Source organism: Vidua macroura, chromosome 5 (assembly GCF_024509145.1).
Source record: "Vidua macroura isolate BioBank_ID:100142 chromosome 5, ASM2450914v1, whole genome shotgun sequence".
Taxonomy (NCBI): domain Eukaryota; kingdom Metazoa; phylum Chordata; class Aves; order Passeriformes; family Viduidae; genus Vidua; species Vidua macroura.
In genome coordinates, this window is record NC_071575.1 from 60,846,135 (window position 1) to 60,871,517 (window position 25,383).

At 35.1% G+C, this 25,383-nt stretch overlaps 1 protein-coding gene across 5 annotated transcripts in view; it reads left to right on the plus strand.

Annotated features, from left to right (window-relative positions):
• The window catches only part of ORC5 (origin recognition complex subunit 5), a 63,185-nt gene that overhangs the window by 20,170 nt on the left and 17,632 nt on the right, over positions 1 to 25,383 (plus strand). For all 5 annotated transcript variants that reach the window (XM_053977722.1, XM_053977721.1, XM_053977724.1 and 2 more), the window contains exons 12-13: positions 3,161 to 3,208; positions 6,551 to 6,661. In XM_053977722.1, coding sequence (XP_053833697.1) covers positions 3,161 to 3,208; positions 6,551 to 6,661 — 159 coding nt within the window. The remainder of the gene's footprint in view (positions 1 to 3,160; positions 3,209 to 6,550; positions 6,662 to 25,383) is intronic.

The window sequence follows — 25,383 nt, forward strand, 5'->3', positions numbered from 1 at the left end:
TAAGTTGATACAGCTTTGTTCTGAAAAGATTTTAGTGGAGTGACCACAGTGTCCTTAGTTATAAGCCACATTTCAATTTCCAGAGTAAGGTACAAACCAAAACTGCCTTGGCCTTTATGGAGGTAAAATGACTTAGTGCACTCTTAGGTTTTTTATAGAGTTCTGAGTTTTTGAAACAGAAACATACAAGCAGTTGCTTTTGCAGGAGATGTGGTTGCATTAGCTGGTATGTGTTGTGTTGCAATTGTGGTAATGCATGTTTTAGGATGAATATATTAATCATTACTACCAACTCCTGGGCTAAACATTATTTTCTGTAAGTTCTTGTCATGTACATGTTGATGAGTTCTTTTCTTCTTTTTATCTTCTTTTTTTTCTCCTGTGAGCTAAGTTGTGGTCATACTGCAGACAAGTGCTGTGGTGCCATTGATGGTTGTTGTATGTCTCTTCCTGCTCCTTCAAGCTCCTCAAGCCTGCCTCATTGCTTCATTTTGAGTTATTTGACAAAATGTAGGTGGGAAGGCAGATATCAGAAAAGTGATTAGGCAGTTGGGCTTTCTATGCATTTTACCAGCTATTACAGTATGTATTGATATATGCATGTGTGTATAAATGTATGGCATTCGTGATGGATGGGTGTAAGCAATTAAAGAAGATGAGGGCAAGACAAATTTGTAAAAGTATTACTCCCTCCTCAAAAAAAAAGAAATAGATACACATTTTGAGAAGTTACTGCAGTTTTTAGTGATGAAATGTTAGTACATTTTCAGTTTAAACTCTGGTATGATCTTACTGAAAGCTATAGGTGTTTCACCCTTCTATTTAGTCCCTTCCTGAGTGAAGGGTTACTTGTAGTATGTGTAGATAGGCAAATTTTCTTTATGGGCAAGCCTTGTTCTTTGCACTTGGCTGGAGCATTTTCTTGGTTAGAGACTTTTTTTCTGAAGAAATGTTTCTACGCAGAAATGGGAAAGCATTCAAGAGTCAAGTCTGTAGAGCATGTTACTAAAATGTGCCACATCTTCCTTGCATTCACTGAACAACCTTTTCAACTTAGATTTTTCCTTTCTCCTTTTGTAGTATCTCTGGTAAGTTTCCACTCTTGAACATGAACTGCATTAAACTTTTGTACAATAAACATGAATTTCGAAGGTTTTTGAAGCAGGAGTCAGGAAGATTTCTATCGTTGCTATCAGGTATTTTTTCCAAGAACTCATGAAGCAGAAGTCACCATTTTTCCTGCGAGTCATATGGTATCAGTTAGCCCTTCATCAGGTCTAAATTTGAACTTCAGAAATAGCTGCATCTCAAACCCCAACAGAACCAACACTCTTGAGAGGGTTTCAAGCTGAGTATTTTTTTCAGTCATGTGAACAGTAGAAATAGAATATGCTTTTTATCAGGTTTGTAATGAGATTCAGAATAGATGACAGAAAAGTATCTTCTGGAGTGATTTAACTGAGGACTAAAAGAAGCAAAAGGAATGCTAACAAAAGAATGGTCATTGAGTTGCTCATCTGCACTACTCTATAGATGCTAGGCTGTACTACAGCTAAAAGTAAAGTCACAGTTTGGGGCAGCCTGGAATGCTAAGAGCCTGACAGAGCAGGGAAGTGATAATTGGCACCACTGCTACTGGTTATGTGAAAATTCAAGAGCTTTGTAGTAGATGGAGAGAAAAATACAAAGCTGGTTTGGAAGTCTTTAAAACAAGAAAGAATAGGAATGTGTATACAGGAAATCTTTATAGAAAACAGCATTAAAAGCTAATTGAAAATTAACTGAATTTCATGAGATTTTGTGCTTGAACAGAAATAGGATACCATATATACCATATGGAGATCCCAGCATAACCTGTAAAATGCATGAATGCAGTTTGTTGTGATCCATCTAAAGCATGCTGTGTAACCTCAGGCTGGATCACTTTCCCCTCTGAAAGGCCATGGTTATCACTGTAGTCATTTTTTCAAAGGCATGATAAAATGATTACTTTGCTGTCTCTAATTGTGTTTGATATGTATTAGCTGAATTAGCTATTTTCTTAAACCAGGCAAATCATGTGAATTGAACCTAAGCCCTGTCTACTATTTAGCTCTTCAGAAGTCAGTCAAGAAAAGCCACATTTGTTAAAATAATTTTGACAGGGCTGAGTACTGAGGGCCACAAATACTAAGAACAAGATTTTAAATACAGGAATTATTTTTTCATTTAAATGTTTGAGTTATTTTTTTCCTTGATTCATTGAGCATGCTTATAAGGTATATTAATAAGGTATACTTTTCAGGGCTATGGAAGAAGGAAAACCTCATCAGGTGATATTTGAGAAATAGCACTTAACTATGTTTAAAAATTATTACACCTCTTTGCTCATTTTACATCACTTACACCTTATCCTTCATGTCTCTCTTGTGTTTTTTGTTTCATTTTAAACCCATTCATTTGTAACATTGTTTACTGTACTTCTGCCCTTGTGTTGCCCTCACATTTTTAGTTGAGCTCCAAGAGCACTTGACTATTTTCTTTCAATAGTCCTTCCTTTGTTAAAACAATTATAAAAATGTGCAGCTTTTAATAACATTGCATTTCTTCAATATTCATCCCTAACCCTTTACCCTCTCCTCTTCCTTCCTTTTGTCATTTAGCTCAAGAACCTTGAACTAACTTTGTATTGTATTGATTAAATTCCTGGTTGTCATTTTGCCAGCTTTTGTACCATCCAAATTCTAAAACAGGGTCAATAAAAGGTGAAAATTCTGGTGGATTTTATATATGGATACATTTTAAAAATTATGACAGTCATCATCTGTCTTTTTTTTTAGATGATTGATGATATGAGGAGGATGGTAGCATGAAGTCATATTATAAACCAATTTTTACTACCTTATCAGTTCCTGAGTAGATTAAAAAAAAAACTTACACATGTCACCAAAAAATATTAACATGTTGTATTTTGGCTTTGCATCACTTGGGACAAGGTGAGGCGAGAAGCTAGGCAAGTGTAATTTTAGGGCTTATAGTAAGAATGATTCATAGTGACATCAAAGGCAAATAACTGGAAGTGTAGTAAAGAAGTAGACCTAGAGTAACATGCTACCATTTGTAGCGTATACATTCTTTATTGACTGTTTTAATTACCTTTGCTCTTGTCTGTTGCTTGCAGCATCATGGGAAAATTAGAAAGACCAACTTCATGAAGAAGCATGAGAAGGTATGTATTTTACCCTTTTAAGCTGAGCTTGGCAGCAAGTATTTTCTTTCCACTGTACTTGTGGGTTTGTATTACATTTGTGTGATTCTGTGATTACATTTTGTGTCATTGATTACTGTAGAAACATCAGAACTGCAGAAATAACAATTTTTGGTACACTTGTTTTGTATGCTACACATTTCTGAGATACAGAAATTTTTATTTTGTTAAAATTATAGCATAAAATTTTCTCCTATAGCCATATTTTTGGGTACAGCAAAGTGTGTTTAATAAAGCTAGTTAAAGGACATCATAAGTGGAGTTGCCAAATATCAGCATTTCTCTCAAAATTAATTTTATATTCTTTAAAGAATTTTTATGCAATGATTTCTATAATGGGGGAAATTGAAATATAGGGATAAACAATTACAGATGTAGTATATAAATAGCCTAATTAGCTTCAGTTGGTGTGACCATGGGTGTCAATATACCTTTGCCCAGAGAAGCTTGACTGAAGACTGATTTACAGATGAGATTCACCTAACTCTAGTGAGTGCCTGCATCTAAAACAGTTTATAGCTTCTGCAGAGTCAGTCAATGCAGTCGTTGGAGTGTAGGGTGTGATTTGGCAGGTTCTATGTTCAGGCAGATGAATTGCACCACAAATTGTATTGATTAGATTTCTACTGGCTATATTTGGAACTGAGGAAACTGGTTTGGCTGTCCGTTCCTGCTTGGCAGGAAGCTGACATTAGATGAAATAAATCCTTCCTTAAAAGTTTAGGTATAGCAAAACTAAAAGTCTATTTTGTGGTTCTTAACTGTGTCAGTCCAGAGGCTGTGGGGTTTTTCTTAACTGGAAAAAGTGAATCTTGTTGAATGAGGGGAAGAAGCTGACTTACCATTCTATTAATTGCCCTGTTGCTGATAAAAGCAGAATATGTTTGGTTTCTTTGCATGGTTGACCTGGAGCGATGCTTTTCCAGTGACAAGTGAGAGATCTTCCTGGTAAATCTGTTCTTGCAGGTGAAACTTTTTCAGGTGTCAGTCTGTCAGAAGATCAAATGTGTTGGTGTTTTTTTATTGGAAGAGAGTTCATCTTGTATATCTGCTTCAGCTTCAGTCTAGGATTTGTTTTGTATCAGAATTTATAGCTTGTGGCTGAACATGCTTCATTTGTAGAGCAACCAGAGAAGTTAGGAAATTATTTCTGCATTACAAAAAAAGGAAGAGGTTTCGTTCACTCTTCAAGTACATGCTATAAAGGTTGAAAAGTCAGTCAATTGTGGTTAAGGAGTTTGTCCTTTTTGTGCAGATGAGTTTGCTCTTTAAAGAACTCTTGTTTGTGAAATTTTGGAATGTGAATCCACAGCTTGCAGTTGTGGGATGGTGAAGGGCTTTGGCCAGGTAAACAGAGGGAACATGAAACTGGCACTGCAGCTAAAAAGCACGAGCACTCATAGTGGCAACTGGGGAAAAGCCTTTTTGAACAATGAATGTATTGCCTTGGTGGGTAGGTGATAGGGGGCATACAGAGTTGATTTGATGGCTATAAAATGTTGTGACCAGATTTCTGACTGGAACGTGACTGGAAGACTCTAGAAGAGTCTAACTCTTTGTTTCTGAGAGACGTTGAGTCCCTTGCATTTTTATAAATGCTATCCTCTGTAGCATTCTGCTTTATTTCTTTGCAGAAGATATGTAAAATTCTAATTCCTAACCATGTTAGGTTGGAACGAATTTCTAAATCATTGTTATTCTTCCAAGAACTTATTCCTTAGAATTAACTCTTCTGCTTTTTCTAGAATGAAGCATTTCTTTTAAATAACTTGTAAGTTTCAAGCAGTCTTCTGTCTAAATAGAGAACAAGAAATTTCTGAAGTAATTGTGTATACAGAGCTTCGGAGATTACTCCATGCTAACTGCATTTGCTAACTGCTTGGAGTGCACTGGCTTTAATTAGTCTATTTGTTTGTTGACAGTAAAGAATATGTTTTACAGAACTGGCATGTGTAGAAGTAGAAGGGCAGGTGATTGTACAGTTCATAACTTACACCACATCTGCATTCTGACTGAAGATGCCATGCTAAAATCTTGGCTATGTGTTTCCATGATTTTTCACACTGCATGCTTTGTTAGCCAAGAGGTAGCTTTGGGGACACCTCCTGGATTTGAAAAGTTAAAACATGTATTGGAAATAACTCTTGGTTTTGCTGAAGAAATGAGTGGTTGTGTTTTCCTGATGGCTAATACCACAGAGGTGCTGGTGGTATATTTAAGATGTTCTTTCCCAGAAGCATTTTGAAGCAGACTTTCCCTTGAAAACCCTCTTTAATCTTGGCTGCTCTGCTAGTAAGAATAAATCAATGTACACTACAAAAAAGGCAACTGGATGTCAAAGTAGAGAGAATTAAATGCAAACTTCAAATAAAACAAGTATTACCCTTGTAAGAACTTTTGGAAGTGTGGGTCATAAATCTCTGTAGTCCTAACTATGCTGCCTGAGTTGGAATACTGCCCAGTTCTGCCTTATAAACTGTACATCTCTTTTTTGCAGAACTGGTTATTTTGAAAATGCTTAGCATTGAACAATCAAGACTTTGTATTTCTTTGAATTCAAGCGAATGCAATGTTACTACATACAATAATCCATAATGCCTAAAATGGCAATCAGTGTCAGCTGAGGTGTGAGGTGTGCACGATGCAGAAGAGCTCTGTAGATGTGAGGTTGAGCAAATCTGCTGTGTTCTGATAACACAGTTGCCTGTAGCTGGACTGGTAGCTCATTATACAGCAGGTCCTACCAGCCAAGAAGCTGACCTTGGGCTCAGCCATCTGAACTCTTTGTTTTAACCAGCTGAACCTGTAGGAGGCATGTGCACTGTGAATGTTATACTCTGCACTCTTTGCCTTGCCTCTGGAATACTCTGTCCAGTTTTGTCCTCCTTCTTTGGAAGAAATCTTTAAGCTCCCTACCAACACAAGCCATTCTGTGATTCTTTGGATGCCATAAAACGTAGCCTTTCTTCTTTATTCCTTGGATTCAGCAAGGTCATTAGACAACCCAAGTAAGTGTATAAATCTACTGACAGGAAATTTGGCATAAGATCCTCCGTTAGAGCTCAGAAATGTTCCTGTTTGTTGTGCAGTTTGAACACTTGCCATATTAAATAGATCTTTCTTTCTATATATTGATCAATAAACATGTATTCACTGTTCTCCATAATGTGTAAGTAGGCTGTATGAAAGACTACTGTGAATCATAGTGCCTCCCTTTTGGCCATAGAGGCCAAAAGAATAAGAATAACATCATGTAGTACTCCAGGGAATTAAGAAGTGGATTAAAAAATGTTTCTGTTGCAGACCAGCAATCACCTACTTGGGCCAAAGCCATTTCCTCTGGACAGATTGTTAGCAATATTATATAGTATTGTGGACAACAGAGTTGCTCCAACTGCAAATATATTTTCCCAGGTGAGTGTGTACTTACTTTTTTATTCGTTTTTTAGTATCTGGAATTCACCAAGCTTTAAAAGTTTTTGGTAAGTCAGAATTCTAATTAAATGAAATGAAAAAACAACCACAACAGGTAATTTAAATTAAAGGTCCAGAGTAATATTTATCTGTATTATTAGTTGTGAATCCAGTACTTTATCTGTGTAAACCTGCTAATAGATAACTTTTCCCTGATCCTGGTTTGTGGTCTGTACTAATCAGTTCCTTGGTTTTTCACTGAAATCTGTAAGCCTGTTTGCATTTCAGGTTAGGTATATAAATGTTCACTGTCCCGTGGCCAAAATTAGTCACATTGTAACACACATTGCTACAAAAATGTAGTGGTGAAGAAGAAGCCGAGGGAATAAGGTACTTACAGATGGACAATGTTTGCTGTGGTACATGTACCTACGGTTTTCCATTTGGACAAAATTTAAGTCTTGCAGAGAAGAGTGAGTATCCCATTTCACTAGATGGCAGCATAGCTATAGAAGTTAGTGGAATTAAGTAAATCCAGTGTTTTCTCAAGACCTCTGGGTTTGTCAAGTGTGTATTGACCAATGCTGTATAAGTAGAGATGATTTTCTACTATCAGCTTGATTCTTGGATAACATTTCCACCTTAGAAATTCTCAGTTTCTTCTTTCCAGTTGTAATTAGGTTACTGAAATATTTTCTACCTTTCCTTGTTAGCTATCAAATTTAACCAAGTAATAGTTCAGTTTATTGTCTGCATTCATGTAAAGATCTAGGAACATATATGTTTGTTTTTAGGTTGTTATCTTTGTGTCCTCTTACTTTTGGCTATCAAAAGCATTTTGGTATACACTGGATATGAATGTATTATATAGCAGTACTTTACAATATATTTTCAAAATTAGTGTAGCTGCATATTTAACAGGCATTCCAGGTAAGAGAACAAATGTCATTATTCCAATGTACAGTTAAGTAGTACTGAAGCCACAATATTTGCATATTACAGTTCCAGCTTAGGCTAAATTACAGAATGAACAAATTCAATGAAATGCTTTGTTCTGATTCACAGTTTGCACTAGGTGGCAGTGTTATCAAAGAATAGTTCTAATTCTTTATTTTCTGAATATCTGGAGATTAAGCTATACAAATATAAAAAAATTGTATATAATCTTAACTGGGTTAGGACAAAGAATTTGAAATTAAATATGTTTATACAAAAATAAGATTTTATAAATTATTTAAAAGTATTTTTAGCTATAAAGCAATTTTTACATTAAATTTTAATTAAAAATATTGAAGTGTCCACTGCAAAGTAATAAAAAATGCAACAGGATTTAAAATAGGTTAGGCAAGTAGTTTAAACTAGGCATAATATTTAATTGCTTTTCTTGAATAGTTTAAAACAATTTGTATTTCAGTGATTTTTGTCATTGGTTGTTCTGTAAATATATTTCTCAAAGTAATTATTTAGGAGCTGGCTTATCCTTATCAGTATTGATACATTTTACTGTTAGATAACACAGTCTTAAATTTTTTTGTTTGTGTGATCAGCATGGAAATAATAATAAAATTATACAGAAGGTTAAAATGTTTATGTCAAATATTTGGCTTCCTAACTGATTCATGATTAATTTTATGTGCTCTTTAATTTGTAAACTCAAAGACTGTACATGAACCAAATGCATATTTATTCTCCCCATGTACTATCAGAAAATAGCATGCCTTAGCTTTAAAGTTGGTCAACAATCACAGTCAAAATTCAAGAAGGACTAGCAGCTGCTTTAAGATCTGTCACTTGCTGATTTTGTGGTATTTCTTATTGGTTCTTGTTTTTCTGTATAGTTTCTATTCACATGAAAATTTTGGTTATTAGCTTTCCAAAAGTGAAACTTCTATGCTAATGAGCAGCTAAATTTCATTTTTCCTCTTAATGGTAGGTTTTATTGAAAATGTTTAGTTTTTCTAAATAGATTGTCAACTTAAAATTTGAATCTTAATCTTTTGCCTTTAAATATTATACTCTTTTAAATGGTCTCATACCTTTTTTCAAACCAAGAGTTAGTATGCTTGTTCTACAAGTGTGATCTTTGCAACCAGCACAAAACTAAACAACTTCTGCTGTAACTTCTTGCTGAAATTAGGTTACAGGAGATACAATTGGGCTCATTCATTTTTGGTTTTCCTCACTAACTAGTACAAGAGAATAGCACAGGGTGGTGGGGGAAGCAAATTTCCACTTCTGCAAATGACAGTTTCTTTAGTTGCTCCCTTAAAAGTTGAAATTTCTCTTGGGTTTGTGCTCTTCTTAATCAAACTTTTCTCATGTCCAGTGAGGACTTTTTGAGACAAAGTTAATGTAAGGTTTGGAGGTTTTAATTGTAGCATCCTCATCTCAGTACATACATGAATTGTTTGTATTCATTTAAGATGTTTCCAGTGTTCATTTTTCTCCAGAAAATTCACTGTTTTTATTACTAATTTGTCACAATACTGAAGTTGTTTATTTGCTTATTTTTTAAACCAAAAAGATGGAGGTTAGAGAGCTATTGATTTCTGAGGCATTTGAGAGGACGAGTCCTTAAAATATTTTTCTTCAGATATAATTTTGTGTAATAATTTAACGGATTGAAGATGATATTGTAGTGACCAATGGGCAGTACATTCTGTGCTGGGACAGAACTTGCACAGTTGATGGTCTCTTTGGATATATGGCTGAGCATGTGGCTGAAGTGTTTTAAAAGGTAAAACATGGAGAAAATGGTGAAAAGATGCAAGTGCGCCTTCACTCAGTGCTGAAAACCGTGTGACTCTGGGATATGCAGTCTGCATCCTACAACAACAGAGAAGTCTTAGAGTTTCCTTATACTTGGTACAACAGGAGCAACCAGGAGTATTATTTGTGTCCCCATATGGGCCCACTGTGCAAAATAGGAAATATTCATTGTGTCCAAGGGCAATTACAGCAGAATGGAGGGATATAAAGAAACTTTGTAAAGCTTCCTGAAAATGCATTCTGCAAAGGTTCTGAGAGTCTATTCAGTCCTGGTTTGTATAAGAGTAGTATTGCATTTGAGGCTTCCCACAGAAAATGGACAGAAATACAACATAATGCTCTTCATAAAAATGTGCCCTAGTATAGGACACAAAGGAATTTATGCATAAAGCATTGGGCAAGAATTATCAGCACCAATTTAATTTAAATGAGGTCATTTTACATAAGGGCTGTTCATATCACAATCAATGAGCAAATAGATACTGTTGTTATGGTTTACAAGCCAAAATTAACCAATGTTTTTTCCTCTACCAAAATCATTCAGTAATTGCTTCTTCAAGTCAATTCAGTTCTCCTGACCATTTTTCGTTTTCTAGACGTTTTATCTTGCTTCTGCTTTCTTGTGAAATAGCTTTTCATAAAGAGGATTGATTAGATCTACTTGTAGTTTTGAGCTATGATGTTATCTAAGGTAAAATGGAACAAAGCCTTTTATCTTGCATACTTTTACATATTTTATTTCAGGTAGTACATTCCTGAATATTTGAAAAAACATCTAGGATAACTTCTCAGAGTATATAATAGCTGAAAATTACCAAATAAGTAACTAATCAGTAACTTCAGTTCTATTTACATTTTTACTCTAATGCATTAAAAGTAGGTCATCCCAGGTTTGGTTTTAATGTTACTCTTTATATTTGGCAAATATTTTCAGGTAGTTGTATAGTTAGAATTTACTTCTGACTATACTGCATTTGCAATCAGAGATTTCTAGGAAGGGTGTTTATGAGTATATGGAGACACATCAGGTATTTTACACATGGTCTGTATTTCATTTGTTAGACATTTATTATCTCTTTGATGCTGGATCTAAGAAAATAATTTGAATTTTCTTAAGGGTATCACAAATTCATAGAACTAATTTAGTTATAAATGTGTAAGAATTTGGAAGCAAGGTTAACAAATCTAAAATTTTTCAATCTTTTGTAACGATAAATAGTGTTGGAAATTGTCCAAAGAGGAAGAACTTTTCATCTGAAATTAAAATAAATGCAGAGATGAGATTTTGAGTAGTCTGTTAAGTGCCAATATGATATGGGTGTATGAGAAGCACATAAATCACTGATGTACATAACATAGCTCCAGCTGGAGGGAGCCAGAGGAATGTAGTTTTCTGTAATTAAGAGAGGGAAAAAGTGCCCTTTCTTGTAAGAATTTGGAGAGATTTGTTTTCTTTTTTCTTGCTTTCTTGTCTGTCTTACATGAATAGAATAGGGAATATCTAATATTCTTTATGTAAACTGGAACCGTATGAAGCAATTTACCTGCAAAATTTCTTTGTCCCTGTTGTGGTGGAAGCATGCTTTATGACTTCCTTTTTCAGATGACAATTTGATGTTTAAACTGCCCTTTATATGTGAATGGATAGCTATGGTAAAATTTCAGTTGCAAGATTGGGAAGATGCCTGGTCATCTACTTACTTGATTTGTATTATGGCTTATATATGTCAAAACCTTTCTGGACACTAAATATCCACATCCTCATTATAGTTCTAACTCTGTCACTTCATTATATTAGGTTCCCTTGATGTAGCAATTTGATAAAGAGGAATTTGATTCTATGATTCTGTAGTTCTGTGATTCGATTCCATGAATACTGTCAACAGTTTTTTTCAAATTGAAAGCACTCTTAATTGCTTCTACAAGCTCAGATTGTATTAATGTTTAAAAATAAGATGTTTTTTCATTCCACATTTGACAACTCTTGACAGAAAAAGAATTACTCATTTTTGCTAGATCAGCTGTATTGTGTTCCAGCTTTCCTTGCTGTTGCAGGGACTGCTCATGGGAACATTTTGCATCTGATTTTAACACTATTATTTAAGACTAACAGAATACTCTTCATTTTAAAAGTGAGCAGGTGAGTGAATTTCTACAGAAAAAGGTATGGTTTAAAATGTATGTTGTTCTCCACTGTTCCCTGAGAGGCCTTATTATGAAGAGTAACAAAGATAAGTGGAGCCATTTTATTTTACAATATGCAAGAAATACAGAGCATATTCTTGTACTGTCAGTGCAGATGTTATATGTCAGTAAGTAGATTAATTTTTAAATTTTTTTTTAAATAAGTGAAATACTGGAAAAATGAAAGTTTCTGCTGATTCTGTTAAACCACTTTCCTTTGCTTCCCTATTACTCTGAAATTCCACAAGTGTTGTGCTTGTTATTTTTATGGATAAATGGGTAGAGTTATTGCTAAAATTTTACCTGAAATAATTGAGAAGTTCATAACAGATGTTAGCTACCTCCGTGTGGGGGGTGACTTTGAAAGAATATATTTCTACCCTGTTCTCAAATGAACTTTGCATTTACACCTTCATGACCAAAGTTTATATTGCAGTGTGATTTCTTGTTGCCTGGTTGAATGTTAAAAAAAAAACCCTTTCTGTCTCATCGATAATATTGCAAACTGATTCAAGACAAGATTGAAGTGTATCATGCATCTGATTTTGCAGAGTGTCTTTGCTTTATGCATCCATTAGGCGGTACTAAGATTTGGTAGACTTGAACAGTTGTGTACAAAAATATTGAAATGTTTGAATAATTATTTTATACTTTGTTGAAAGGTGGAATCATTAAGTTTTGAATATTCAGAAGGGAGATGATTGTAAAAGTTACATTTCTCTTGGAATTGATTGTGTATGTAGATTTTCTTGAATTCTGTTTCTGGAATATAAGCAAATATATTCTCATGTATTCCCCTATTTTTATTACTTCTTGAGTTCTAAAATTACAAGAGAGGATGTCATCAGCCTCTGCTTCTGTCCTATTGATTTAACCTAAAAATGACTGCATTTCACTATCATCTTGCTTCAGAGGAAGGTACATAAAATTGCACAGCTTAATCCATTCTGACCACAGGAGGTGTCATCTCTGGAATGATCCTGCTATACTTCCATGCTGGGGGAAGCATTTACTTTTACAAAAAAAAAAAAAAAAAAACCTATATAGGAAAAAAAAAAGCTTATTTTTTAATTTTGGGGTTTTTTTTGTGAGAACTATATAGAATTATGGTATACCTCTCTCTCTGGTTGGTCAGAAGATCGTTAGAGCTTCCCAGTGACAGGAATGAACAAATATAAACCGTAGACTCTGGGCTTATCTCTTTCTCATTACTGATCCAAATAAACTTTCCCTCCTCTTTCAGTACGTAGTGAAGATAACTAAGACACATCTTGCCAGCACAGAATATTAGTTAGTTTCCTATAACGTCATATGTCTCACACAGCATTCATACATAATATGTATATCCCTACGTGTTTATTCTCCAAGAGGGTTTGTAGTACAACCTTTTGATCCTGTGACTTCATCGTTGCTCATACCTAAAAGATTATTTTTGTATTGTTAGAACATCTTTTTTAGCAGTTGTCAATTTGTAGCTGTGGGGTTTTTTTTAGACAATTTTATATTCTTATTGTATTTGAACCTAAGTGATTTTGATCCTGTATCCTTTTGTAGGTATATTATGCATCTGACACACTTTGTATTTCTGGATCTGCCTGTTGGTTAGAAAGTGTAGTATCTGTTGATCTCATTGTATTGAATTGTATTGATCTCTGTACTATGATTTTCTGTAGGTTTGGGAAGCTGGTGATAAGAGGTAATAAATAACTCCCATTTTCTCATTTTCTGTTATTGGTTACTGGACTAATCTGGCAGAAATTCATGAGCTGAAATGGGAACTTAATGTGATGCACAGCATGGTGACATAGTTAGCACTTTAGCACCAACTATGGCAGCTTGAGAGAGCCTGCTGTTAAGCAAAAAGAAAGGAGAAAATATTACTTTTAATCAAATATCTGACTCTTATTTTTTTTTCAACTCTGAGCATAGCTGTGAAAAAGAAAAAGCATTCTTCAGGTAGTTCTTTCTAATTAAAATTGTGAAGAGACTGATATGCTTGATTCCTTCTAATTTTAATTGACGCAGAAAAGATATTTTAGAAAAACTAAATTTTACCTATATTATGTACATATACTATGTTGTTTGACCTAATTAGATCTGATTTTCATTTTTGAAGGTATATTGATAATACAGCTTTATGATTTCTTAGGAGGCTTTCTTAATCAAATTCTATTCAATTCTGTATGAGTTCTTTCCTTACAGTAATTTAAAGTAGAAAACTTACCTTATTTCTGTGAAGAGCTTATAGTAATACGTTCCAGCTTGGCACTTACTCTGTCTTAAAAGCAGTGTATTTAAGAAGACAAATTGTTGTGAATTATTGGAATCTAGTTTTATGGAAGAAATTTTGGTTATGACAAGGGAAAGACTGTTGAGGGGAAGGGGGAGTAAGGACTTCAGAAAAGATTAAGTTTATCAGGAAGATAAAGTGCATTCCTAAATATCTTATCTAGAACAGTTTATTAATTTCTAAACTTCCTTGCTTTTTGATCTTAGCTTTTTTATTTGTGTAGCGTGTCCCTAAGAATTTGCCGACCAGGAAGTAGCTGTGTTTAAGGCTTTGTAAAATTGATCTATGATAAATTTGTCTTTTTTGATTTACTTTAAATTTCTACACAGTATATAATCTGTTAGTAACTTTTGCAAAGTATTCTTATGGCCCTGTGAACGTAATATTATATATTCCCTTGTGCTTTCACATGTCTTAGATTGCATGCTATACAATATAGGGAATGTGTTGTATCAACCAACAGTTTCTTTAACTTCTGTTCTCTCTGCACGTTATTTGTAAACAGTATCTGAAGCTTCAAATCTTAACTTATCTATGAAAATGTGTTAGTGTATCAAAGAAGTAAATATGAATACATGAAAGACAAAACAGAGGTTTCCTCCTTCCAAACTCTTTCCTTTCCATCTCTTTCTTTACACACTTTCTTAGAAATTTGTTTTATGTACTTACTGGTAGAAACATGGTTTAATACTCCAGGAACAAATTTGTGCTGTGTTTACATCAAGCAGTTGCAGCTGAAGCTTGTTAGTGATTGCCTCTCCAATTAAAAAAAATTCTTCACTGTGGTACATGAACTCCTATTGTTTGGAGATAAATAATCAGCTCATCCCCTCTTTAGGGAAGAACAAAGAACATAATAGTACATCTGGTTCATGTGTTAAGACAGCAAAGATTAATTAAGCAAGTACTGCACAACCTCTCTTGATAACATATATATATCTAAAAACAGCCTGTATATTTTAAGTTTTTTAATCACTTTGCTTTAACCATTTAGTGTATGCAGAAAGTCTATTTCAGAATCACCAGCTATTCATGGAAATGAGATTGGACACAATACTGAGATAAAGCAAATTAGAGCATTAGGATAGATTCATTAGTTCTCTCTCAAATCTCTTGTTTTAAACTGATATGCCTAGAAAGATGTTAAATGCTAAAAAGAACCTTTCAAGCCCCCAGCTGACATCATTAATTAATACTTTTTATAAATTCTGTCTGTCTTAGAGGTAATTTGGCTGTTTTCTCTCACTATTTGAAGTATGACCTCTTTGGGACAAAGAACCATCTCCTTATTGAGTATTTGTGTAGAATCTGGTTAATTGAAATACAATTTCAAAACTAGAACTAACTCTTGAGATTAAATAGCTACATTGCATACCCTGTTTCTTCACATCCCTGGTAACTAGAACTGAAGTCTAATTCCAGCTGAAAGCCTACTAAAGGACAATTTTACCTGCTGTACTTTTTGCTGTCGTTGTCTTTCAGCCAAAATAGCTTTACTAGCTCCTTGGTGTTCACTGTAGTGAATTGTAGGGACACAGATAATCTTGTCAAGATCTTCATTTGACAATCCTTTGCTTATTTAATACCTTTTACTTCACTGCACATTCAGTAATGGATGCAATTGCAATTTCAGTAGTGGCAAGAAAGATGGTTCAGAATCACTGGTTGAAGGGTTGGCTATAATGTTACATTCTTTTTATTGATAGGCTCCTTGGACTGGTTGTTATATGGTCCCATGTCCTCCTGTCCCTGCCTAATGTACTCTTGCATCTCCCTACCTAGTTTGTTCTCCTTAGGTGTTTACACCTTACCTGTCACTTCAATACAAATTATTTTGCTGTATCACATGTGAAATAAATTTGTAGCATTATATCTGTACCATTCTATCTGTAGCTTCCATTTTCTGATGAGATTGAAAAGTACTGAGACTGTGCCCATGAACAATGTTAGAGCATAAGGTAGCAAAATGGTACATTAAAGAATGTGTTGGATCACTTTGGTGAATGCTCGTACTGTTTCTGGCCTGCCAGCTGCAGTCAGTTCTAGCTACTGACTTTGTGCTTGACACTCTTCCCCTAAAGACCCTTTGCTGCTGGCTGTGTTCATTTGATAGCAGATAGTGGGGCTTGCCATAGTATCTTGGACAAAAGAAGCAGCTGCATTGAAAGAGAGGATTTCAGAATATGAAGCTTATGCACAAAAGAATGCCTCTTGGTAGATGAAGAATAGTTAGGAATTTACATAATCTCTCTTCTCCATCTATGGAAATGAAAACTGGAAAATATTTGGGGGGAGCAATGTGGAAAATTGATAGTATGGTGTGAGTAAATCTCATTTATGGAACGTTTATAGTCTTAGTAAGTGTTGCAAATACCATTCATTTAAAATATGGAGAATGACAAAACAAGGTGAGACAAATCCTACAGTAGCTTACACTTAGAAAAGCTGTTATGATGATGATGATGACAATGATGATTATTACGGCTGAAAATGGTGCTTTATATCTGAAGTTGTATAGGTGCTGCAAAAAGTTTGAATCCTTACCACTGTATGATTTAATTTCTCACATTAGGTGGAGGGGGGTGGATGATACTAGATACAATATGATTATTTTAGGCGAGATTGGGTCTACCTATGTATGTGTCTGAACAGTAAAAGTACATATGAGGTAGTGTGCTTTTCTAGTTAATGGAGAGAAAGAGACATGCACCCTGACGCAGACATGAGCATCTAGACCCACTCTGTTAATGAAAAGTTTTAAAATCTGTACTAGGTTTCAATGAATTGTGTCCTGATGCACTGACTCCTCCATCCTCTAGAAATGGAATCAAGACAACCTCAGATGCAAACATTGACATTATATCTATGTAAAGCTTTTCTGTCCTGAAGGACTAAGAAGTGTTTTCTCAGTAATTATTCTGGGTTTCTTACAAAACAAATGGAAAAGCCACCATCAAATATCCCTGCTTGGATGTCATATTCCTTGTCAAAATGTTTGCAGACTGGGGGCAGTGATTGATTTGTACACCTTCCCACTCATTCTTCCTGCAAATTAATTTGGGCTGTCACTCTGCAGTGAGTACTTGGGAAGAGCCTCCTCAGGGTTGCATTGCATGGCTGGCAAGCTGGTGTTGGCCTTCTCATCATTTTTTTGCTGGATTGCTATTGACTTATCCTAAGGACAAGGTGCTGAAACTCATCTCTTTCTGATAGAAACTTATTTTGCAGAATTCTGTGATGATGACCTGTCATTTTACATCCTTGAACTTACAGTCTGAACCCTACAGCTTTGAACTGTATTTCAGTTACAGCAACTATAGAGTAGCTCAGTGTCTTGTGAAAAACGCTCTGAAAGCGATGTTTTCAATGTGAGAATGCTGAGTATGTCAAGAGGGGTTCTTCTACCTTTGTTTTGTGAAGTATGAAATAAAAAGAGGTTAGGTATAACCTCTGCAAGTGCAAGTCATAGAAGATTTACCAAAAAAATTAAAGACTCGTAAGTTATTTAAATTTCAAGAAGTGTTTCAGAGGTAAAATTTAAAAATATTACTGAGATTCTGTGTGGATTTTTGGGCACAGTTTAAGTGGAACTAAAATGGAAATATTTGAAGACAGATCTAGTTCAGATGAGCAAATGCTGCTCTGTAGGTGTGTTTCTCTAACATGTGATGGTGCAACTTTAACTTCATTCAGATGAACATTCATTACCCTGCTGTTAACCATGTTGAGAAAGGTGTTTTAAAAAAAGAAAACAAACCTGAACAAAAACTCAAAACCAAACCCCAAATAAACAGACAAAAATCTCAGTTTCAAAAATTATGTACTTTCAAATTCTTCTTAGGTTGTTCTCCTGTTTTCTGATTACTATTTTTTTATGAATGTGATGAAATTTACTTATGTTGCCATTTCTAACAGGACCTAATTCTAGTCTCCATAGCAGTTCTCATAGAATATTGAGAAATATCTTTCTGTGTGTATATTTTTACATACTTTTTTTTTTCTGCCTGCTCACCTTCCCTAAATGTTTCCTGAAATACAATATAAATGAACTCTGGGAGCTTCATCATCCTCTTATGAACATTGTAAAACATTCCACTATGAGAAACAGAATATGCAGGCAATATATCTATGTCTTCTGAAAAGTCTTGAATTCAGACTCTGTTTAGTCAGTTTAAAAAAACATAGGAGATGTGGTAGCTGGGATATTTTTTGAAAGGCGTAGCTAGAGAATATGAAGAACCAGGTTTGTCTGTTTTAATAATTGAAGAGTGCTGGATGTGTTGTTGACCATCTGTGACCTACATAAGATGAACTAGTGGGTGTTCCATATTCTAGATATCTGCACAAGAAATATGAAAGACAACGTCAGAAGAGAAAGTAATGAATTATAGACAAAAAAAAAAAAAAACCTGGTGTAGTAGATACAGATAGTAAGTAAACAGATTGACTCAAGAGATTACCACACAGACATGAGAAGAAAACTGAAGATTGTTGTTATAATATGATCTTTTCCAGCCTTTTTTATTTATTACTAGCATATGGCCTAGGAAGACTTTTTGCAACAGATATCTTCTAGTGTGGAATGGCCTCTAATGGATGTATGACACTGATAGTGTAGAGAAAAGCTTTTTAATAATTGGTGTGACTGTAGTGCTTGCGAAAGATGCTAGACTGACAGTCTAGAAGACTGGGAGTCTGATGTAATCTGTTCTGATTCACTGAACAGGTATAGCGGAGGCATCAGTGACACAGAATCTCTATATTGCTTTTTTATTATATCCTGAAAAATCTACCTATTGTTTTGAGCTGGCTCCCTCTTAGTTAATAGTGACAGAGATGCTGTTCACCCTAGTATTTAGCTCTTACAAATGAGCTTTTGACATAGAGAAGCTTTCTTTTTAAATGAACAACTTCTGTCATGAAATGTGATGGGCTTCCGGTAGAAGTAGTGAAGGGAGAAGGATGGCTAACAGGGAGTACATGGTGACTGGAGGTGTTGCACAGTAGGCTGGTGTTGCACCTTAGCCTGCCTTTTTCTTTCCCTCCTAGACAAATCATTGAGACCTGGCTGGTTTTAACCTTGTAGTAGGCATTTTGTGGGATTAGCCTGTGGAATGCTATTTGACAGGTTGATTTAACACGTTTTCTATGCAGTAATGACCAGAATCAGACCATCTCTTAATGACTGGGAGAAATGAAAAGGTACAGGTGGAGATGTGATGTGGCAGAATCTCCGTAGCAGTAAAGAAATCTACTTTTATCCATGATTAGATAAACATTCAAACCAGTATCATCTTCTCCTCTCCCATATCAAAAATAGCCCAAATTTTAATTCTGCTCAGCATCTGGAATTCCCTAGAGTGAACCAGGCTCCAGTGCAATTTGTGGTCTCCATCTGGCTCAGGTGAAGCTTTTGTAGCTTTACATTGTGCTGGGGCACAGAGGATAGCTCAGTGTGTTGGAGTGATGAGGAAGAAAGATAGCAAACAGGATAGGGAGTCATCAGTGTGACAGGAGATAAAAAGTAATGCTTGAAGTCCTCATATAATTTTCTTATGACTGAAAGTATTTATGCAGATACTAAAACAGACGAATGCAAAGAAAAAGGGTTAATTATCTGTACTCCAAAATCCAAAGGTATTTCAGACTGATTACCCAAAAATAGATGATGCCTAAGACCTGGAAAAAGACCCAAACATAAAAATGAGTAATGTAAACAATTTATTAGGCACTTACATTGTATTTTTAATAGGAGAAATGCTGGTCTCTAGTGCAGGTAATTTCATTTTTTTCTGTGATCGTTTGACATGAACAATGAAGAGATTTGAGTCTGATGTTTTATTAAAACAAACAAAAGTGAAAAAAAAAAACAGAAAAACTTACATACATCAGTGAAAAGTCAATATAAAGTGGTAAATGCAAGCTGGTATGCATACGTGGATATGACCTGGAATAAAGCTGTTCAGAGAAAAGAAAATAATTGCAAAGCAGTAACACTTAAAAGAAGATGTAGGCATGAAGACTGGCAAAAATTAAAGGCTAAAAGGGAATGACTTGTGAAGAAAGATTAAAGGAAATGAACACATGTAATTATTACTTATAGCTATCTATGTGCTTGGTGATGTTCAGATGAAGAGAGATGATCCCTACACTAATTTGGCTAAATAACTACCAGGGGATGATGAAAATGTCTGAAGGTATTTATAGTCTTCAAGTGCCAAGAAAGGATTCATTTAAAAGAGTTCAAAAAAGGTCTAAGTAGGAGTAATGAAATAAGATGAGCTTTTTTAGCTTTGAATACTATAAAAAACCGTTCTTTTGGAGATGGTAAGGCGTGTGATAGTCTCCCCTGAAGTTTTAATGCAAAGCCCCACTGCTTGAGCTATTGCAAATGATAATAGACAAAGCATTCAGATACAAAGTTGAAAGAAGGGAAAAGAATTTTGCATTGGTGGGAGGAGAATGAAGATGATTTAATAGATATTTTCTATCTTTAATTTTGATGGTCTCACATGGTATAAATTAACAAAATAAGATGCATGGTATACTACTGAAATGTAATTTATGTAAATTTGCTTTAGAATAGGCATTAACCTTGATCTTTACTTCAATTCTGCATTAAGCCTTGCCTTTGATACAATAATCTTAATTAAAACTGAATATTTCATGATTTAACTCCCTCTGCCTCATGAGCGGAACAATACTCTTATCTGTGTTACCTATAAAAGTGCAATCCATATAGACTATTGCATCAGATGATAGGTTTGCTTAAGGTCATTTTCATATGAATAAAAGTACTGACAAAGAGCAGTTTAATTTGTTTAAAAATTATTAACTCTTATTTTACAACCAAATGTTAAAAAGCATGTTAAATATTTTTTCATGCATGTTGAATTAGGAGATGTTGACCTAATAAATACTGTATTCTTTTGGAAAAAAAAAAACCTGCATGAATGAGGAAAAAAGTAGTATTGGCAGATGTGATGTGTGTCAAGTGTGTAATCATGTAACTGTCAATCACTGTCATCTTCATAATACTTCTAACTGGATTAGGTGAGGTAGTAAGAGAAAAGCTGTTCGTTTTGATGTTAAATCCTAATATCTTTTAAAAGGAACAGGTAGGAATTTGAAATGGGCATGAAAGTTCACCTGTTTTTTTAATTTTTGGAGGGCTTTTTGTTGTTGATATTGGGGGTTTTCTTGTTTGTTTGTTTTATGATTATTTGTTTTATCGTGATGTTAGAATAAATTGAAGGCTCTTCTGGATAAGTACTGGAACTTACCCTCCTCTCCAGACACATGACCATGTGCGCACATGCAAGACACATCCTTAATCTGGGGGTACTTTGTAGTTGCAGTCACTGACACAGGACAGGCATCTTCAGGTTGCTCACTGCTTATAAACGGAGACATTTGTAAAATTACTTTTTCCAACTTGAAAAGATTTGCAGGTGTTGTCTTAGTTATTTTGTAATAATCTACAATAGAAGTTCAAGGAAAGAGGATGTAGTATCAAGTGACAACAATAAATTATATGTATGTGTATAAATATATAAAAAAACCTTAGTCTTAAAATGTAGACGGCAAGCAAACCTTTGAATATTCATCTCTGTTAAGAAAGACCATCTTTATCTGAAATTCTTTAATTCTTTGTTGAATTTAAGGTGTCAGAGTAAATACTTTGAATGAAAAAGCAGCTGTGATAAATCTTGATATCTGGACTGCTTCTTTACTGAGTAGCTGACTTTAGTGATAATTTCATATGTCATTGGAATATTTGGTTATGTCAGATATTTAGTGGACCCAGTGTAAGTCATCAGTATTTTTCTTCCTTGGTTAAATAATATTTGCCAGTCACTTTCATCAGGATTTGAGATCTTTTTCTCTCATTGTTCTAGTTTTTTCTTTGTTGGCTCTAAATATCAAGTTGCAGCTGTGGTACATTGGACATCCACAAACATTACATATATACTGATACCTTTACTTCCCATTCAGAGCACAAGAAACATAGCAGTGTGCATTTATTGTGAACAATTGTCATACAAAGGAATTGATACTCTATTTTTGGGCACAGTAGCCTTCTTATCAGTTCATTAACTTATTGGATTCAACACTTAGAGAGAACCTGGGAACAAATTTGTAAAGTTGAATACATTTATTCGCTGAAGGAAAAAATAGAAAGTGAATAGTTGTTAATACCATTTTTACATTTCTAGTCCTCCCATTAGATCTTTACAGGAGAATGTAATATCTGATCACACTGAAAAAAATGAAACTCTTTGCTTTTGTAGCACCATTTCCCTGCTTTTTTGCCTGTGTCATCTGTGGCATTCTCAAGTGCAGCTTTTAATGGCCACAGAGAACACGGGAGCTGTGGGTTCTGTGGGTCCCTGGCACCAGAGGATGTGTGGCTGGTTCCAGGGAGTCCAAAGGGTTAAATGCAGTTAAGCTTTTCCTCAGCTTTCTGGGAACCTGGCAGTGGCTTTCTTTCAGTTGCTTTGTAACTGGGGAAACAATACCTGAATTCAGCCTTGGGTTGTGTTGGAGAGGGGGAAGGATTCAGGTTATAGTGTCAGAGGAAGCAGTTGCACTCGGGCAGTACCAGCAAGTGCTTCACCCTCTGGCTGAAAAAAGGGGAATGTTAACAAGGCAAGTCTCAGATAAGACCATATGTATGTAGGGTTTTGTTGTTATTTAATCCATTTCTCTCTGCTTGTGGTTTTCTTTTTAGCTAAATTAATCATGCTGTTTTGAATAGGCTGCATTCTGCCACTGGGAACTTTAACTCAGACTCTGGCTGGTGATGAGCCAGCCTAAATGCAGGGGGACACAGTTTTTTTGTGGCTTGCACTCAGGCAGGAGTTTGAGAGTCTTGTCACCTGGAAGAAAATAAGCATTTAGAAACTAAAAGTTTCTGAACCTAGATAATGATGATGAAAAATAACCTCTGAAAATTCTTAATAGTAAGATATCATTCTGTTAGTCAACTGAAAGGAAATTGTTCCTGAATTAATGTTTAACAGTTTGTGAAGGAGGCGAACATGTTTATGGCTACTGACTGTATTTCATCCACAATTTCTAAATTAGTTGCTGTTATTAAAGACCACCAAGATGGTTTGGTCAGAGGAGGCTGCATGGGAATCTCATGATTGTTTCAATTTTCTGGATTTTCTAATTTCTTTTAGAGAAGGATTTGGTTTACATTCCAAGAAACAAGACAAACAAAAAAATATCCCACCAAGAAACCAACTTGTTATACGGATAAACATGTCGGTGTTTGGTTTCTGAGTTACACATTTCTCACATCCAAACATTGTTTTGTCTGGATCAGGAAGATGCAGCAGTAGTAGTTGTGGAGAGCTCTGTTAAGGCTGCCCCACCCAGGTGCTTAATATGTTTGAATGTGATGATCCTTCGGACCTAACCAAGACCCAGGCACAGGGTGTGGAGCATCTTAGGCTGAGAAGTGGGGAAGCAGGAGGAGCAGGAGGCTTGTAGAGGATAAGGGGGTATAATGAGCCATAGCAAGGAGCTGCTGCTCTGCTCCAAGGCAATGGTCACAAACTGACACACAGGAGGTGTCAGGAAATGCTTTCTTACTGTGAGGGTGACAAGTGCTGGCACAGGTTGCCCAGAATGGTGGTGAAATCTCCATCCTCAGAGATGCTCAAAAGCTGTCTGGACACGGTTCTGGGCAGCCTGGTCCAGATGGCCCTGCTTGAGCAGGAGGTTGGACCAGATGACCTCCAGAGATCTCTGCCACCTTAACCGTTCTGTGATTCTGAGTTCTGAGGGAGATGGAAAAGCTGAGGTTGTAAGGGACATGAACAGAAGGTGTTTGAGATTTTTGTATTGGGAAAGGCTTATGAATAGAAGTCTTTCTCACAAAAAGTTTTCTTATTTTAATATATTAAAGATTAAAGATGTTATCCCATATGTTTAATTAAGATAAACATTTTTACAATACTGAACTTTTGTACACCAAAATACACAGCTTTTTAATAAAACAAGATTCAAAGAAGGCTCTGAGGGGGGCTTCTGGCCAGAGAGGCTTCTGGTCTGAGAGGCTCTCAGATACTGTCTCAATTGATAATGTGTATTTTTTTGTAACATGCTGCTGCTTTTATGAACTTGTTTCAAGTCCAGTCATAAGGCTTTCAGAACTCACCATTACAGAAAAATGTTACTTTAGCAATGTTTAGCAGAAGCATTTAGCAATGTTTCTGTTTTTAAAGGCTTTAGTTTTTCATGAAATAGTAACATTATCATGCATTTCAAGCAATAAGTGTGAGTTGAGGATACAGTACTGCAGTGATCATTATTAATTTGAAATACAACAAGCTTTAAATAAAACTTTTCAACTAGCATGTGGGCTAAGGGTTCCTGTGAGTAACTAGCTAACCAATTCAGGAAGAATAAACAGCAGCATGATGGCTTATATTAGGTGAATTTGTCCTAATTGTTTAGTGGCTTGTTAAATACTTTAAATGTCCAGCTAATTCCAAAATCATCACTTTTTTCTTCTTTAACAAAAACAAACAAAAAATGTCTCCACTGCATCTGTATGATTTATACTTGAACTGGAAAAAAAAGTTTCCATACAAAAACTACTGGCAAATGCAAAATCTAAATTATTTTAAAAGGAGACATTATAGCACTTCTGCAAATGTAAGACTCTTGGGATTTAACTGTTCAACTACGGTATGGGAAACATACATCTCTAGCAGTTTTTGGTTTAGGAACTGAAATCTTGGTACTGATTGTTGAGGGCTTTAGGGGAAGAGAGAAGGCACCTAAGAACAGCCTTCTTTATATGGAATTGTAGGTTTTACCAGTTCAGCTACTGGGATTATATTTATGTATTTTTATATATTATGTTTTTATGTTGGAACTTCATAGGGAGGTATTAAATTTACTCAGTGGAGTAGGTGTGTGTGTATTTATGAAGGACATATCATTGAAGCCTATATTTCAGAAAGAATTCTCTGTCAAGATAAGTTATATTTGGATGATTTGGAGAGTTCCAATTCCATGAAGAAGACAGCATAGTGACTTAAGATTTTGCACAGTTTGTATGGCGTGTGTGCATTAATGTGCATACACATAAATATACACATAAATTGTTTCAAGTACCTGAAAAAAGCTTCTAAGTGATAGCCAAAATTAGCTGCACTCTTCATTGCTGAAATTGGTTGAGTGTAGTTTTGTTTCTACACTTAAACTCTCTAAGTTGTTTAGGACTGTAAATAAACCAAAAAAAAAAAAAAAGAAGTGAGAAAGGTGGTGACAAGATCGTCTTTCTAAACAGCATTTCTAAGTCACTTCTTTAAAGTGATCTTTTAAAAACATGAATTTTATGCATCCCAAACACATCCTCCAACTGTGAACAGTAGATTAAATTCATTCTTTAACATTTCATATGAGAGAGGCAGATGCACTGCAAATGAAGTAAAAAGATCAAAACTGGAGGTAAAATAAG